At 42.4% G+C, this 14,596-nt stretch overlaps 1 protein-coding gene across 2 annotated transcripts in view; it reads left to right on the plus strand.

Annotated features, from left to right (window-relative positions):
- The window catches only part of SPATA5 (spermatogenesis associated 5), a 301,993-nt gene that overhangs the window by 240,187 nt on the left and 47,210 nt on the right, over positions 1-14,596 (plus strand). For both annotated transcript variants that reach the window (XM_043545492.1, XM_043545494.1), the window contains exon 15: positions 2,663-2,827. In XM_043545492.1, coding sequence (XP_043401427.1) covers positions 2,663-2,827 — 165 coding nt within the window. The remainder of the gene's footprint in view (positions 1-2,662; positions 2,828-14,596) is intronic.

Below are 14,596 nucleotides of genomic sequence, written 5' to 3' on the forward strand. Positions count from 1 at the left end.
TTTTGGGCATCTGGGTGAGGAGACTATGGAACTTGGGGAGGAGGATGGTTGGTTACACAGGGGCTGCAGTGATGGTCTGTGCCTTTTCTGCACCTCAACCATATGCCGGAGCATATTAGTTTGATCCTCCAGTAGCCTCAGCATTGCATCCTGCCTCCTCTCATCATGCTGCCGCCACCTTTCCTCTTGATCCCGCCACCTGCCCTCTTGCGCGTCCCTCCTGTCCTCGCGTTCATTTTGTGCTTTCCTGGACTCTGCCATTGTCTGCCTCCACGCATTCTGCTGGGCTCTTTCAGTTTGGGTGGACTGCATGAGCTCAGAGAACATTTCATTGTGAGTGCTTTTTTTTCGGCTTCTTATCTGCGCTAGCCTCTGGGATGGAGATGCTTGTGGCAGTGTTGAAACATTTGCAGCTGCGGAAGGAAAAAAAGGGAGAGTGAAACTGAAAAAGACACATTGGCCATTTAAAAGGAGGGGCTGATGTTTTCGGGTTAATGTGCAGCACAAACCCAACTCACCCCCTCCCCCCACCCCACACACACCCAATTCTCTGGGATGATCGCTTCACCCCTCCCACCACTGCGGGGCTAACAGCGGGGATGATTTCTTTTCAGCCACAGGCAAACAGCCCAGCAGGAACGTCCACCTTTGAAAGTCCCCTTAATAAAATTCCCGTATTTCAACCAGGTGACTATGAATTATATCACTCTCCTGAGGATAACACAGAGAGATAAAGAACAGATGTTGCTTGAATGCCAGCAAATACCGGGACCACACGCTGCCATTCTTTCTTATACAATGATTCCAGACTACATGCTACTGGCGTGCCGTGGTAAAGTGTCCTACCATGGCGGACACAATAAGGCTGCCCTCCCCAGAAACCTTTTGCAAAGGCTTTGGGAGTACCTCCAGGACAGCTTCATTGAGATGTCCCCGGAGGATTTCTGCCCCATCCCCAGACACGTTAACAGACTTTTCCAGTAGCTGTACTGGCCGCGAATGCATCCCAAGTCTTCAGGGCAAATTAATCATTAAACACGCTTGCTTTTAAACCATGTATTATATTTACAAAGGTACACTCACCAGAGGTTCCTTCTCCGCCTTCAAGGTCCAGGAGCCCACCTTGGGAGGGTATTGGCTCCAGGGTAATAAACAGTTCGTGGCTGTCGGGGAGAACAATTTCTCCGCTTGCCCTGTGTGCGCTATCTTCAACCTCCCCCTCCTCATCATCTTCCTTGTCCCCAAAATCCTCATCCCTGTTGTGTGAGACTCTCCCCTTGCAGGTGTCCAGAGACGGGGTGGGGTAGTTGTAGGGGCACCCCCTAGAATTGCATGCAGCTCAACGTAGAAGCGGCATGTCTGGGGCTCTGACCCCGAGCGGGCGTTTGCCTCTTGGGTTTTTTAGTAGGCTTGCCTAAGTTCCTAAGTTTCACTGCTGCGGGTCCCTGTGATAGTCTCTGTCCTTCATGCCCTTGGAGATTTTTTCAAATATTTTGGCATTTCATCTTTTGGAATGGAGTTCTGATAGCACGGATTCATCTCCCCATACAGCGATCAGACCCAGTACCTCCCGTTCAGTCCTTGCTGGAGCTCTTTTGCAATTCTGGGACTGCATGGTCACTTCTGCTGATGAGATCTGCACGGTCACCTGTGCTGATCAGCTTGCCACACTGGCCAAACAGGAAATGAAATTCAGAAGTTCGCAGAGCTTTTCCTGTCTACCTGGCCAGTGCATCCGAGTTGAGAGTGCTTTCCAGAGCGGTCACAATGGAGCACTGTGGGATAGCTTCTAGAGGCCAATACCATTGAATTGAATCCACACTACCCCAAATTCGACCCGGCGATGTTGATTTCAGCGCTAATCCCCTCGTCGGGGAGGAGTACAGAAATCGATTTTAAGAGCCCATTAAGTTGACAAAAATGGCTTCATTGTGTGGACGGGTGCAGGGTTAAATCAATCTAATGCTGCTAAATTCGACCTAAACTTATAGTGTAGACCAGGGCCAAGACTTTGCCAGATTGGGGACTTAGATTGTAGCTCTCTTCATTTGTTTAATTTAAGTCTCCTGTGGCACAGGAGAAGAAAAAACTGTTCCACTGAGATCGGACTATACTGATGATCAGAGTTATTAAGCTACAGAGTTCGTGAAACTTCATGTTTTTCGTTATTGAAACTGAATGTCATTGGTTGCCGCCTACCATTACCTTTTCTGTCTTTAAAAAAAAAGGGGGGGGGGGGTAAAAGGATTACCTTTCCTTCTGTTCTAAAGACTGACAAGATGTTAGATCAGTGCAAAATAACAAGGATGTGTAACATTTATATTTTCTAACTTTATTACTGTAGTTTAATTGAAGATCATAACTTGTGGCAAGAATAGCCATTTATCCATCTGCCAGGTTCCAACACTCCTTGAAACAAGTCTTAGATTATTTTTAGGAAAATGTCAGTTATACTTTGGTTTCAATACATGGCTCTATTGGAATCTGAGAAATAGCATTGGTTTCTCTTCATTTACTGAAAAATCCTAATATACAAGCATAATGCTATATATTGATGGCCTAACTGTTAGTATAATCAGAGGGAAAAATCCTCCATGTGTGATTTTTATTATTGAGTTGCTTCATTTTTGTTAACTGGTTTTGTGTGATGTTTTCCTTATAGGCTTTGATGAGACCTGGACGAATTGACAGCATCATCTATGTGCCTTTGCCAGATACCAAAACTCGTAGAGAAATCTTTAAACTTCAGTTTCGCTCCATGCCCATCAGTGATGAAGTCTGCTTAGAGGAGCTCGTCTTACAGACGCAGAAATATTCAGGAGCAGAGGTAAAACATTCTGTACTTTGCTGGTGGCTGGGGAGTGAAAACGCAGAACTATCCTTCTGAAAAATCTGACACAAATACCATCAACTTACTTGAGTGAGAGGAATTCTAAAGGCAAATATATATATATACCTACTTGAGAATACAATATGCTTTCCTTATTTGTCAGGTTCCTTGGAGATTGCCCAGAAAAAATAGTACAGTCTTAGGCTGTTATCTTTACCATGAAGTTCCCACAGCACCAGTGGTTCCAAACGAAGTCATGGGGATGGGATGGATGGATGGTCCCTGGGAAGATGGCTGTATTGGAATCATGCTGACAGGAAATTTGGGTTGTGGGGATGGGCGCAAACTTAGTGTGAAGGCACAGGTCCTCTGAATGATTGGCTCTGGCCTCCCACAGATCTATGGGCATCTTTAATGTTTGATGGGTGTGGAGGGAGACAACCATGGAATATTGTGAGGGAATCTCTGTGAGGAGTTAGTTTCAGATAATTTCTTCCCCAGCACCCCTTTATAGGTTTCTCTGTGGGAGAGAGCAAGGTAGTTCTATTTTCCAGCTTACAGAAGTCCCTATGAAAAGGTCAGCTTTTGTCTGCAGATGTCACACAGTTACCACAGTTCTTTCCTATTCCAATAATAGGGGGAAAACTCATAGTTCAGATACTGTTGTGTGGTAGTTGTTGATAAATATTGGCATTTTAATGGCAACCATGTAGTCCTTGCTTACTAGTTAATTCAGCTTCTCTGTAGAACCTGTGATCCTTTCCTCATTTTATTTAGTTAAATTAAATGTTAAAAAAAACTGATAAAAGAATGTTGTTATGGTTGCAAAGTCAAACACTCAAAAATTAGGAAATGCCAGAATTAAGGCTGCCCAGGCCACCTTCATTTGGTCCCCTTGTGCATATGCAACATGACCTGGGTTTTAATTACGTAATCACTTACTATTTTTTCCACAGGATCCCTGCTTCATTCAGTGTGCAGGATGTACAGTGTTCTAAAAATTAATAAAGGCTGTGTCGTGAATGAGGCTCTGGTGTATAGGACCTGTGTTGTATTTGTTGCAGAAGAACTGAAAAAAGGGTCTTATAATGGAAAATGTTGGGCAAGCTTAACTATTGGCATGTTACGTGCATTGCCTATACTTAGATTCTACTAGGACAGTTATTTTAGATGGAGGTGGTAGGAGCTGCCTGTAGTTAAGGTTGCCTAAAACTTTCTATTGTAAGAACCTGTTTTCAGTTGCTATTCAACTTGCCAGTTTTAAACCATTTAGGCTGAAATTTTGCATGTTGGCTGTCTGCCGCAGAACGAAGATAGGAAAAACGTGTTGTTTCCCACATTTTAAAAAAAAAACCTCTTGCAATCATTATGTTGAGAAGCGCTAGCTCCTCCATGCTTTGGAACAAGGACTTGAAATTTGGCATGATGCCTGGTATCAGGGATGTGCCTCTTGCCATCTGATGTGAAAATTCACCCAAATTTGGCCAAGTTATAAGCCTCTGGGAAGATAAAATAAAATTTTTTGAAAAGTATCCTCTCCCCAGAGTGCAACTGCTGTGCATGATACCAGAAATTCAGGATATTTGGGGGATCCTGTTGAACTTGACTCAGCTAATGCACAAGTAGTGAGTTCCTGTAATTTAACTGATGCTCACAGAGAAGTATCTGCCCCTTGACTGTGGCTTTGTGCAGAGTCAAAATCAAAATAAGCTAACTTGTCATTGATTGCATCTGCTGAAAAAACTGTTCTTGGGATAGCATATATTGTAATCTTATTTATGGTGGTGTTAATATTTTTGTTTTTTATTGTTCAATGAAGTATAGTAATAGTGACAGAGAAAACCAGCACAAAGAGAACTTCTAAAGTGAGTGTTCCTTGGAAGTGTATGTAAAAAGTCTGATGGTTGGCACTGACAGTGCACTGTTTCATTAAGGCCTTTTCTTCCTGGTGTCTCCAGTTTCCAGCTTTACAAATAATTTCCGCTCTTGAATGGCAAGTTCCCATATCCACTGTTCTACCCTTTTGTATACCAAAGAAATAGGAAACACACTTGGTTTTGTGTCTATAAGATGCTGTATAAATAGGGAGCTTCTTGTAGAGATGTGTTGAACTATTGCAAAATGAGCTGAATAGACAGTGAGTAATACAGATTAATCTAAGTAAAAATAGCACAGTGAGTAATAATAGCATTCATCTAGCCTCCGTGCATGGCATTTTTTCAGATCAGATATTTGTATGTTTTCCTATCATCACTTATGACCCTCAGATGTATCTCTGTTCATCTGCTGGGTGTGCGTGTTTCCTTTCTCTTAATGAACATATTTGTTGTCACATCCTCCTTGTGCCGCGGTTAGTGCACAGAGTGGAAACTCATCACTCCTTGTCATTAGCTAAAGAACATATACATAAATGATATATCAAGATAGTCTGCTAAATAATGTACATACTCTCCCATTTATCCGAATGGTCTGGGGGACATCTGAAACTTTTGGATAACCAGGCATGCAGATAAACGGAAGTGCTATTTTGAGCTACATTTCCACTGATACAGAAATGCGGGAAATGAAGGGAGCAATGCAGATGTTTGCTTGATACTATGTACTTTATTACAGAGTAAATAAACAACTTTATTGAGTCTATTAAAATATCAAAATTGTATTATCACAGTGGACATAATTTAATTCTGAATTATTTATCTTTTTTATGAAAATGATTCGTCACAGTCTGTCACTTGTCATCATTGTGCCAAGGGCTGCAGCAAATCTCTACAGCTTGTCCCTTGCCTTTCAGCTATCACAGATGGTGGAGTTACCAATGTTGCAATGGCGCACTACATCAACAACTTTTTCTCCCCTTTCTAGGACCTTGAGAATCTGTAGTTTCTGTTTTAGATCCAATACAGATTGTTTTCTTTTTGACATTTTCCTGCCAAACTGCCCTTGCATCTGAAACAGGATGCTACTAGGTCTCCGTAGCTGGAGGTAACCGCTCAGAACTGCTATACAAATTCAAAACTGTTGATTAGTGTTAACAGGCACTAAGAAAGTAATTAACATTGTATTGGTGGCTGATTAACTAATATGGGGCTGCATCGGGGACACACCGTGCATTCGGATAATTAGGATTTTCTGATGAAGGGAATTAGGATAACTGAAATTTTACTGTATTTATTTTTGAGCATTTCATTTGTGAGAAGAACAGACATAAATAATGAGAGGAAGAGTTACAAGTAAATTGTGAAGTCCCCTCCTTCCCTTATAAGTGTAATGCTAAAATCAAAAAGTTCATATTATTTAACTGAGAGTTTGTCATGTGTCAGTCTATATTACACTACGGATATTGGACCAAACAAACCCCTATAACTGAACACCCCCAAACTCTGGAGAGGTTTGGTTTCAGATCTAATCTTAACGTCTCAGGCCCTTGTCTAGTTATACAGATGCTGATGTATGTTCAGCATATACGCTTATGGCTCCTAAAATGCCTAAAGTAAACTTAAAGGATCATTTGAATGGCTTAAAGTGTGAGTGACGTGAAGTTGTTTTGACAAATGTTTGAATACTGTGATTGGATTCGCCTCCTGTGCCAAGTGATGGAGTGAGGAAGAATAAAGCCTTCTAGGAGCCAGGACCCAAATCTTTGCTGAAGTGTGTGCCCTCCCTCCCCAAACAGACTTCTCTGGCTGTAGGCCCCGCCCTTAAAGGCATTTCCCTTTTTCTAAGAATTGCTGGCAAATTTTCCCTGCAGTTGCCAGGACCAAGCCATTCACATGGTAGGTCTGTCTGCAGCCATGCCAGGTCTGGCTTAACCAGATGTCCATCTTGCCCCTGCTTTTAGGCTGGATTACAGTCTCTCTAAAATGCTTCATATTTCTTGAAGGCAGTCAGTCCCTTCCCGTGTTTCCAGATCCCTTCTAGGAAGTTCTGCTGACAATCCTCAGAGCTGCTGCTTCCTGACATAGCAGAACCACTAAAAGGAAGCTGTGTGACTCTGCTCTATTGCTACCTTCATCCTCCTCTCTCTCAGTATGGTAGTTTGCAAGTTTTTGGCAGTGCCTTGTTTTAGTGTCCATACAGTGGTGGGTTTTTTTGTAAATTCTGAATTTCAAGAGCCTAAAGTCAAAGAAACTGCCTAATGACGCCTTGTATCAGAGGGGTAGCCATGTTAGCTTGTATTCACAAAAACAATGAGGAGTCCGGTGGCATCTTAAAGACTACCAGATTTATTTGGGCATAAGCTTTCGTGGGTAAAAAAACACTTCTTCAGATGCAACTGGACACTACAGTTTTTTTGATGACACCTTTTCACTGTTGAGCATTTTGAAATATGAACACTTATTACCATTTCCCTCCTGATTTACACACCAGGTGACAGTGAAATCACTTTCATTGAATTTCAGTTATTTTGTAATGAAAACTTCACATACAGTCAGCTGTTTTCTTCATGCACCAGGAATATGGAATGGTGGTGTATGGAGTGACAGGTATATTGAAACCGAGGTATGCCCATGGTTATTGTGACATCATTGGAATCATACTGAAACCAGAGACTCTCAGGACTTGATCTCCTAGCCTCCACATATGCAGATGGCTGGGAAGACATTGCAAACCTAAATAACACCAAAGAGGCACAAATTCAAGAGATCTACCAGAGAAATGAAGTCAAGCATTGCTGCAGGTGCAAGGGACAGGGAAGCCATTAGGAAGAAGTGAGATATGTGCATCGATCCATGAGACCCCATTGAGCACTCAAGAACAATAATAAAGGGTGTCAGTTGTAAAAACACCCAGACGCAGTACTAAACATTGTCCTTGACAGAGTGACACCATCATCAGTCAGTGTAGATAACGCAGTTACAATTGGAATTTGCCAAATGTAAGAATTTGAATGTAGCTGGCCCACAGGGTTCTATGACACAATACCAAGGATAGCAGAAACGCAGTGGTAAAAAAAAGCACAGACAGGTTAGGCCAACAAAGGTATTTGACACTAACCTTATCTATTCAAGAATGATAGGCTAACAAGCAATTTCACAAGAGGTTGAGAGCAAGAATATTTTGTCACGAGTTGGTTCCTGTACCTGTGTCAATGTTTACTGACTCTGATGACATGAGGATTGCCAAGGATAAATCTAAGCTAAAGAAGCAGCTGCAGACAGAGATGTCAACTAAACATATTTCACAAGAAGTCACCTGCACAATCATTGATGGTTCCGCAGTTCTTTGGGCAGTACGCAGGCCAGCAAGTGGAATCGTCAAGGACTTTGTGACCAGTTTGAGTCTACATTGAATACAAGCTAGCCCCAAATGATGTATACCTTGTATATATCTTTGACAGGTACAAAGTCTTCAGTACGAGGAGTGTCACAAGATCTAGCAGAGCTTCAGAAGCAAGCAGAGTACATCAGTTGAATACAAATACACGGTTGCCTTGACACTTACAGAAAATAAGAAACATTTGATTGACATAATTGATTCATTCAAGATGAGATGTTTCACCAGTGACACACACTAAAGCACAAGCTAGTCATCACAGACAGAGACAACACCCCATCTGAAAATACACCAAGGAGGTGAGGTGATGAACAGGGAAAGATATATGTTCATCTCACGTTACAAAGCCAACAACATCTTATACAACAAATGATGATGGCTGCAAAAGACAGGTGGGAATATTAGTATTATCAGATGATGCTGACATATTTATCTTACTCTTGCACAATTTCCTCAAACAGAGCCTAACAGAAACCCACAATCCAAGAGAGCTGTAATAGATATCCATGCTACTGCAGAGCAACACTGGAACACTGTATCAGGACTGTTAGCTGCCCATGGACTCTTAGGCTGTGATGCCGTAACTTCCTATTTTGGCCTCAGCCAAGGAACTGTGTTGAAGATTCTGCAAACTCACTCTCTCTCTCTGATGGGTGACATCATGGCTGCATGCTATGTACAATCAGAGCGTGCCACCATGTTGAAAGCATGGGAGAAATCATGGGCAGTGCTGTCAAAGTCCTCAGACTCCTGGATGTTATACAGGCGAGCTACTGTCTCCTGCAGCAACCAAAGAAGAGATAGCAGTGGTGTTAGCGACATGCCATTTTCCTCCCATTGAGGGTTCTTCTTTGTAGAGTATCCGGAAGTTAAGAGTTGGGGGGGAACTCCTCTCACTGTATCAAATGAAAATTGAGGTCCATGCTATACCCCCACTCCCTTTCCTCATATACTCCTATTATCCAAATATGTAATGTTGTTGATTGATATTGCAAAGGTTAAATACAGGCATTTCATGTATCAGAACTCTTCTACCTTGATTTTGTACACTTCAGATCACGCAAACTCTTACTTATTATAGGGGTCTCGTGGTGGCAACGGTGGGATGAAATGTTGATATTTTAAAATGCTGAGCAGTGATAGTGTCATCAGGCAGATTCTTAAGACATTCTCATGGTCTTGAGAGACCAAATCCACCAAAAAAAAAAAAAAAACTTGGTAAGGACACTAACGCAAGGTTGACCAGAATGGCTGCTGGACTCTCTAAACAAGGAGTAGCGGTAGGGGAAGGGTTGAGAAAGATACAGTAAGTAAGCATATGTTATTATTAAGATTAAAAATAACAACAACAAAGACCTTGGCATAACTAATTCTTTACAAAGTTATTTTTAGCGTTCCTGCCCTTTAATTAGTACAAATGGGACAGCATATCTAGTTACAAAAGAGCTTGTCTTTATAAAACTGAAATCATTATTGGGTGCTTCTATGTTAATATGATACCTGCAAACAGAAATTTTAGGCTTACTTTCTGGACCCCAGAACTTCTGGAGAAGTTTATTCTACATTTATTTTTTTAAAAAAGAAAAATAATATTTTACATGACTATTATGTTATCTATCTAACCTTCATTTTTTTCCAGGGTGCTTTTCACTGTAATATCTATTACTAAGAAGTTCTAGGGACAAGTTTGAGAAGCCTACGTGATCTGTTTCTAACCGCTTCCTGTAAATAAACAGATTGACTCATAGAAAATCACAATAAATAAGTATTTTTTAAAATATTTGCCAGCTAATGCAAGTTCCTTAAATCTCACTCCTTGGACCCCATAAATTTCCTGCAATGTAGCAGTCCTTTAATATAGCAGCCTTGAATTATAAAATACATGCCTTAATAAAAGCTCAGCCACACTATCCTTGTCTTATGGGGTCAAAATTAGGTTTTCTCAGTCATTTTCTGTTCTCTGTTATAATCACAAATACAAACCATCAAAAGCCCCAGAGCACTTTCTTGTGCAAGTAAAAACGAAATCATATGGACAATATCTGAGCAAATTGCTTGTTCTCTAATGTTGAAATTATATATTGTCTGAATCAGAAAAGAAGAGAGGTTGTAGCTGGAACATGTCTTGGCACAGAGGAAGAGGGACACCTGCCTTTTTAAATACAAATTTTGATCTTTGTAGTAGGTTTGACTTACAATCTCTTTTTTATTTAGTTTTTTATCACCTTCCTTCACAAACTGAATAGGGAATTTGAGCTCTGAATAGGGAGGAGTGGGGACAGGAAATGTAATTTCCACTGTTAAAATATTTAATTCAAGAATTTAGCTAAATAAAAAAAGGGAAAAACAGAAGGGCAAGAGGGCTCCCATTCACTACCTGCGCCCCTGACTCAAAAGAATGTTGTGATTAAAATCCAAAAGGCAACAGCAAGGAAGGAGATTGTGAGTGGCAATTTAAGTAGTATATGGAGTGTTTTTGAGTTTAGATCTGGTTAGAAATCATAAAAATTGAAACACTTTGGATAGTACCAATATCTCCTTAGGACAAATATGTTTATGAAAAATTAGCTCTGGGATTGTCTATTTTAAAATTTATGGAAGGCAGTTTGTGGTGTGAGAGCAACATCTGGCATATTTATAGTATATCGGTTTCCATGCTTACAGGAAATAACAGTAATGAGAGGGACCCATAAATCTTTCATTTATCCTTAGTCGAAGTAGAAGAGTTGATGTAAATGTATCTTTCTCACTTTGCAATAACTCACAGAAGGAACATAGAGAATGCGAAACAAAATGCCAACCAAGTTTCACTCTGGCTCAAATGAAAGCCTGTTTGGTGCCAGAAAAGGATCTTTGCAGCAGCACACTAGCTGTAATACAAAGCTCTTTATCTTAGAGTGCTCATTCCAAAATGCAGGGGCTAGTTTGCTAGTATTTAAAATCTGAACTTCTAAAAACTTCATTTCACTACTAGTAATATGAAAGAAGCCACCATGCTAATAAAAAGTGATTGTATATTACATCATGAATTCCCTACATGATGTCAGTGTTTAAATAAGAGTTCCTTCCTTAAAGAGCATACATTCTAAAGGTATGAGAGGTTGGGATAAAGAACAAAATGATTTTGAGCAAATGAGAACAGGATGTGGTGTTTATACTTGCAGTTCTTCATGCAGTAGGATTTTCAAAAGCTTTCATTAAAGGACAGAGAGGGATGTTTGGCTAACGTTAACCTGGAGACTGAATCAAGCATGAATGTTGGCCTAAGAAAGGCACAATATTGGGATTGGCTGAAGGAGACAAAGGGAACTGTCAGGGAAGAAATGTGAATGGGGCACAAGAAATGTGATTGCACTCTCACATTTTATATCATGCAACACAAGTTTCTGGATATGAGAAAAAAAAGGCTGCATTGTTCGTTTTGATTATTATTGCCACTTATTGTGAAAATCTTGCTTCAACAATCATCCTAGCATCTGATTCTCATTTTCAAATATGAGCACATGTTGTTTTGCCTTTAAGGACCCAGTTTTTCAAGATGCTGAATCCTCACAACTCCCATTAAAGTCCGTGGGAATTGAAGATGCTCAGCACCTCACAGATGTTCAGCTCCTCACAAGACTGGGACCTAAATTTGAACTTTTCAGATATCATGGCCAATGTTCCTATCTCAGACTAAGTGTATGGTAGGAGAATGTACTTTGTGGGAAATATCCAGTTTGTCCATGACCAGAATTACTCAGAGTTGACTCTTCTGGCAGGCGTAGTATTTGCAGAAGGTACATTTTGCTCAACATGAAGTATTATTGAGCAATAAATATTTTTATGGTTGAGCCGCGTGAGACCAACAAGCAGCAAGATTAAAGTGCCCATCCCCTCAAACGTACCTCCTTAAGTTTTTTGTGGAGTGGTGCATCGAAATTGTTTGTTTCAGTCATTGTGAATTGAAAATATTTGGGTGGGTGAGGGGGAAAAACTAGGACTCCCATCCAACAAAGGTGAAGTGGGATCATCACCTTCCTACTCACTTTTATCAGCTCTGAGGATGTGTGTTTGGCACAGGTGGGTAGAAGATGAGGAAAGAGCTGGCATTCAAAATGTTTTCACAATGTGTTCAGAATAAATGAGGTGAATCACTGTAGAGATTTGTGGGGTTTTTTTAAGAAAGTAACTAGTTTCACAGGACTTCTCATGAGACCATTGCTTTCCACTGTTCTCATGAGAACCCTGCACATGTAGAAGACATGTAATTAGTGGGGCTGCTCAGCACACGAAACCCCTAAGGTGCCAATAGTGTGCCAGGTGTACCACAACTCGGAGGCAAGCACTGTAAGTTCGTCAGCAGCTAGTCCTTGTAGGCGCTAGCCCTTGTGGGTTGCAATAACCACTCGGACACATGGCTAAGTGAAAGGGTATTTTACCAGGGCTGGCAGGAAGGGAACGATTGCAGCTTAAACAGTTTCAGTTCCAAGTGAGGATTAGTTGTTCTGGTTTTGTCCACTGGGGCAGTCCACTCGAGAGTCAGACCTTCTCAGGGCTAGTGCCAGAGGTGTCCTCTCCAGGTCAGTCTCCGTTCCAAGCAAATAGGGTGCTGTCATGTTTCCAGGCAAGGCTTAGTGTCTCTCATTGGGGCCCCTCTGCACTGGCTCACTGCCCAGCCATTGCTGCTCCCCCATAGGTCCCATGCAGACCTGTACTCAGTTGTACCATCCAGCAGTGACTGCCTATTCCACACACAGCTCATTGTACAGTTCTTGGGGATTCAGCTCTGAATTCAACTTATCTCAAGTTCCCTGCTTGCCACCTGGATGCTCTTTCAGCTTCTGGGCATCTCCTTGCTGGCCATGTGGCCACCACTTCCAAATAGAGCCTGGGTACTTCCTGGTTCAGGACATTTCCCTTTACCTGGCTAGAAGAAGGGGATGTGCTATGGGAAGTAGGCTGATAGGACCTGTAACCCCCTGCTTAGCAGAACCAACACAAGTGCTTGGATATCACAGAATTTAATGCATCACAAATATCTCGAAAGATTTGCACACCAGGATACTAGCTCCAGCAAGATTATCAAGAAGTCCAATTACTTCTCTTCCCTCCATATTACCATGTTAGATACATTTGGAAGATTAAGTTCATAATTGTTGTAGCACTTGCAACATTAGGTATTTTTGCTGTTGTGCGTTTACAGTAGACAATCCTGGTTCATTCCTGATTGGGGAATGTCTTTTCTATTCAAACAAAAAACCCTCAGTGAAAATGTTTATGTAAGTGCCCCCACATGTACTTAGGAAATGGTAAAGGTGGAACATTGTGTGTTCCATCCTTCCATCCAGGGAGAAAAATTGAGACAGTGATGGGGTTTGTACCCTTCTATAAGTAAAGAGAGCTAGAGAGAGTGGGGTGGGATGGTCCCCATAGGAACAGAGGGAATTGGATTAAAGGGGTGAGTGGTTTCTCCCTCTGTTGGTTGAGGAGAGGGTAACTTAACGGTGCCTTCCCTTAGGAACAGAGGAAGGTGGAGTGAAGGTTTGGGAGTGATGGCAGTGGGCAGAAAAGTGGGAAGGAGTGGAAGTGTTCCTGTTTGGAGAGGGGTGAGTATCAACTACAGGCTGGATGAGCAATATTCCGTTGCTAGAACTGCTCAGTACTAACAAGATTAGACACGTTTTGTAAAAACTGCTATTAAATATCAGTCCACATGAAGTTAATCAATACAGCCATGGCTACAGGAGTGACACTAACTCCTGGCACAATTTGAATATTACCTACTAACTCTGTTGTTTGCCTCCTTCCCCTTTTCTCTTCCCCCACTTTTCCACACTACTTTGTACACAGAAAGTTGTCAAATATGCCTCTGTATAGAGGAGGGGTGGGCAAACTATGGCCCGTGGGCTGGATGCCATTTTAATCCAGCCCTCAGCTCCCGCTGGGGGGTGGGGTCTGGAGCTTGCTCTGCTCCAGCCATGGAGCAGGGTCGGGGGCCGCTTCATGCGGCTCCCGGAAACAGCGGCATGACCCCGCTCCGGCTCCTAAGCGTAGGGGCAGCCAGGGGGCTCTGCTCTGCATACTGCCCCTGCCCCAAGCACCACCCCACTGCTCCCTTTGGCCGGGAACCGCAGCGGTGCCTGCAGATGGGGCAGCGTGCAGAGCTGCCTGGCCGCGCCTCCACATAGGAGCTGGAGAAGGGACATGCCACTGCTGCCGGAAGCCATTTGAGGTAAGCGCCACCTGGAGCCTGCACCCCCTGAGCCTCCCCCCATTCCCCAACCCCCTGCTCCAGCCTTGATCCTCCTCTCACCCTTCAAACTCCTTGGTCCCAGCCCAGAGCACCCTCCTGCACCCCAAGCCCCTCATCCCTAGCCCCACCCCAGAGCCCTCACCCTCTCCCATACCCCAACCCCAATTTTGTGAATATTCATGGCTGCCATACAATTTCTGTTCCCAGATGTGGCCCTCAGGCCAAAAAGTTTGCCTACCTCTGGTATAGAGCATAAC

The sequence above is a fragment of the Chelonia mydas genome, chromosome 4 (genome assembly GCF_015237465.2).
Source record: "Chelonia mydas isolate rCheMyd1 chromosome 4, rCheMyd1.pri.v2, whole genome shotgun sequence".
Taxonomy (NCBI): domain Eukaryota; kingdom Metazoa; phylum Chordata; order Testudines; family Cheloniidae; genus Chelonia; species Chelonia mydas.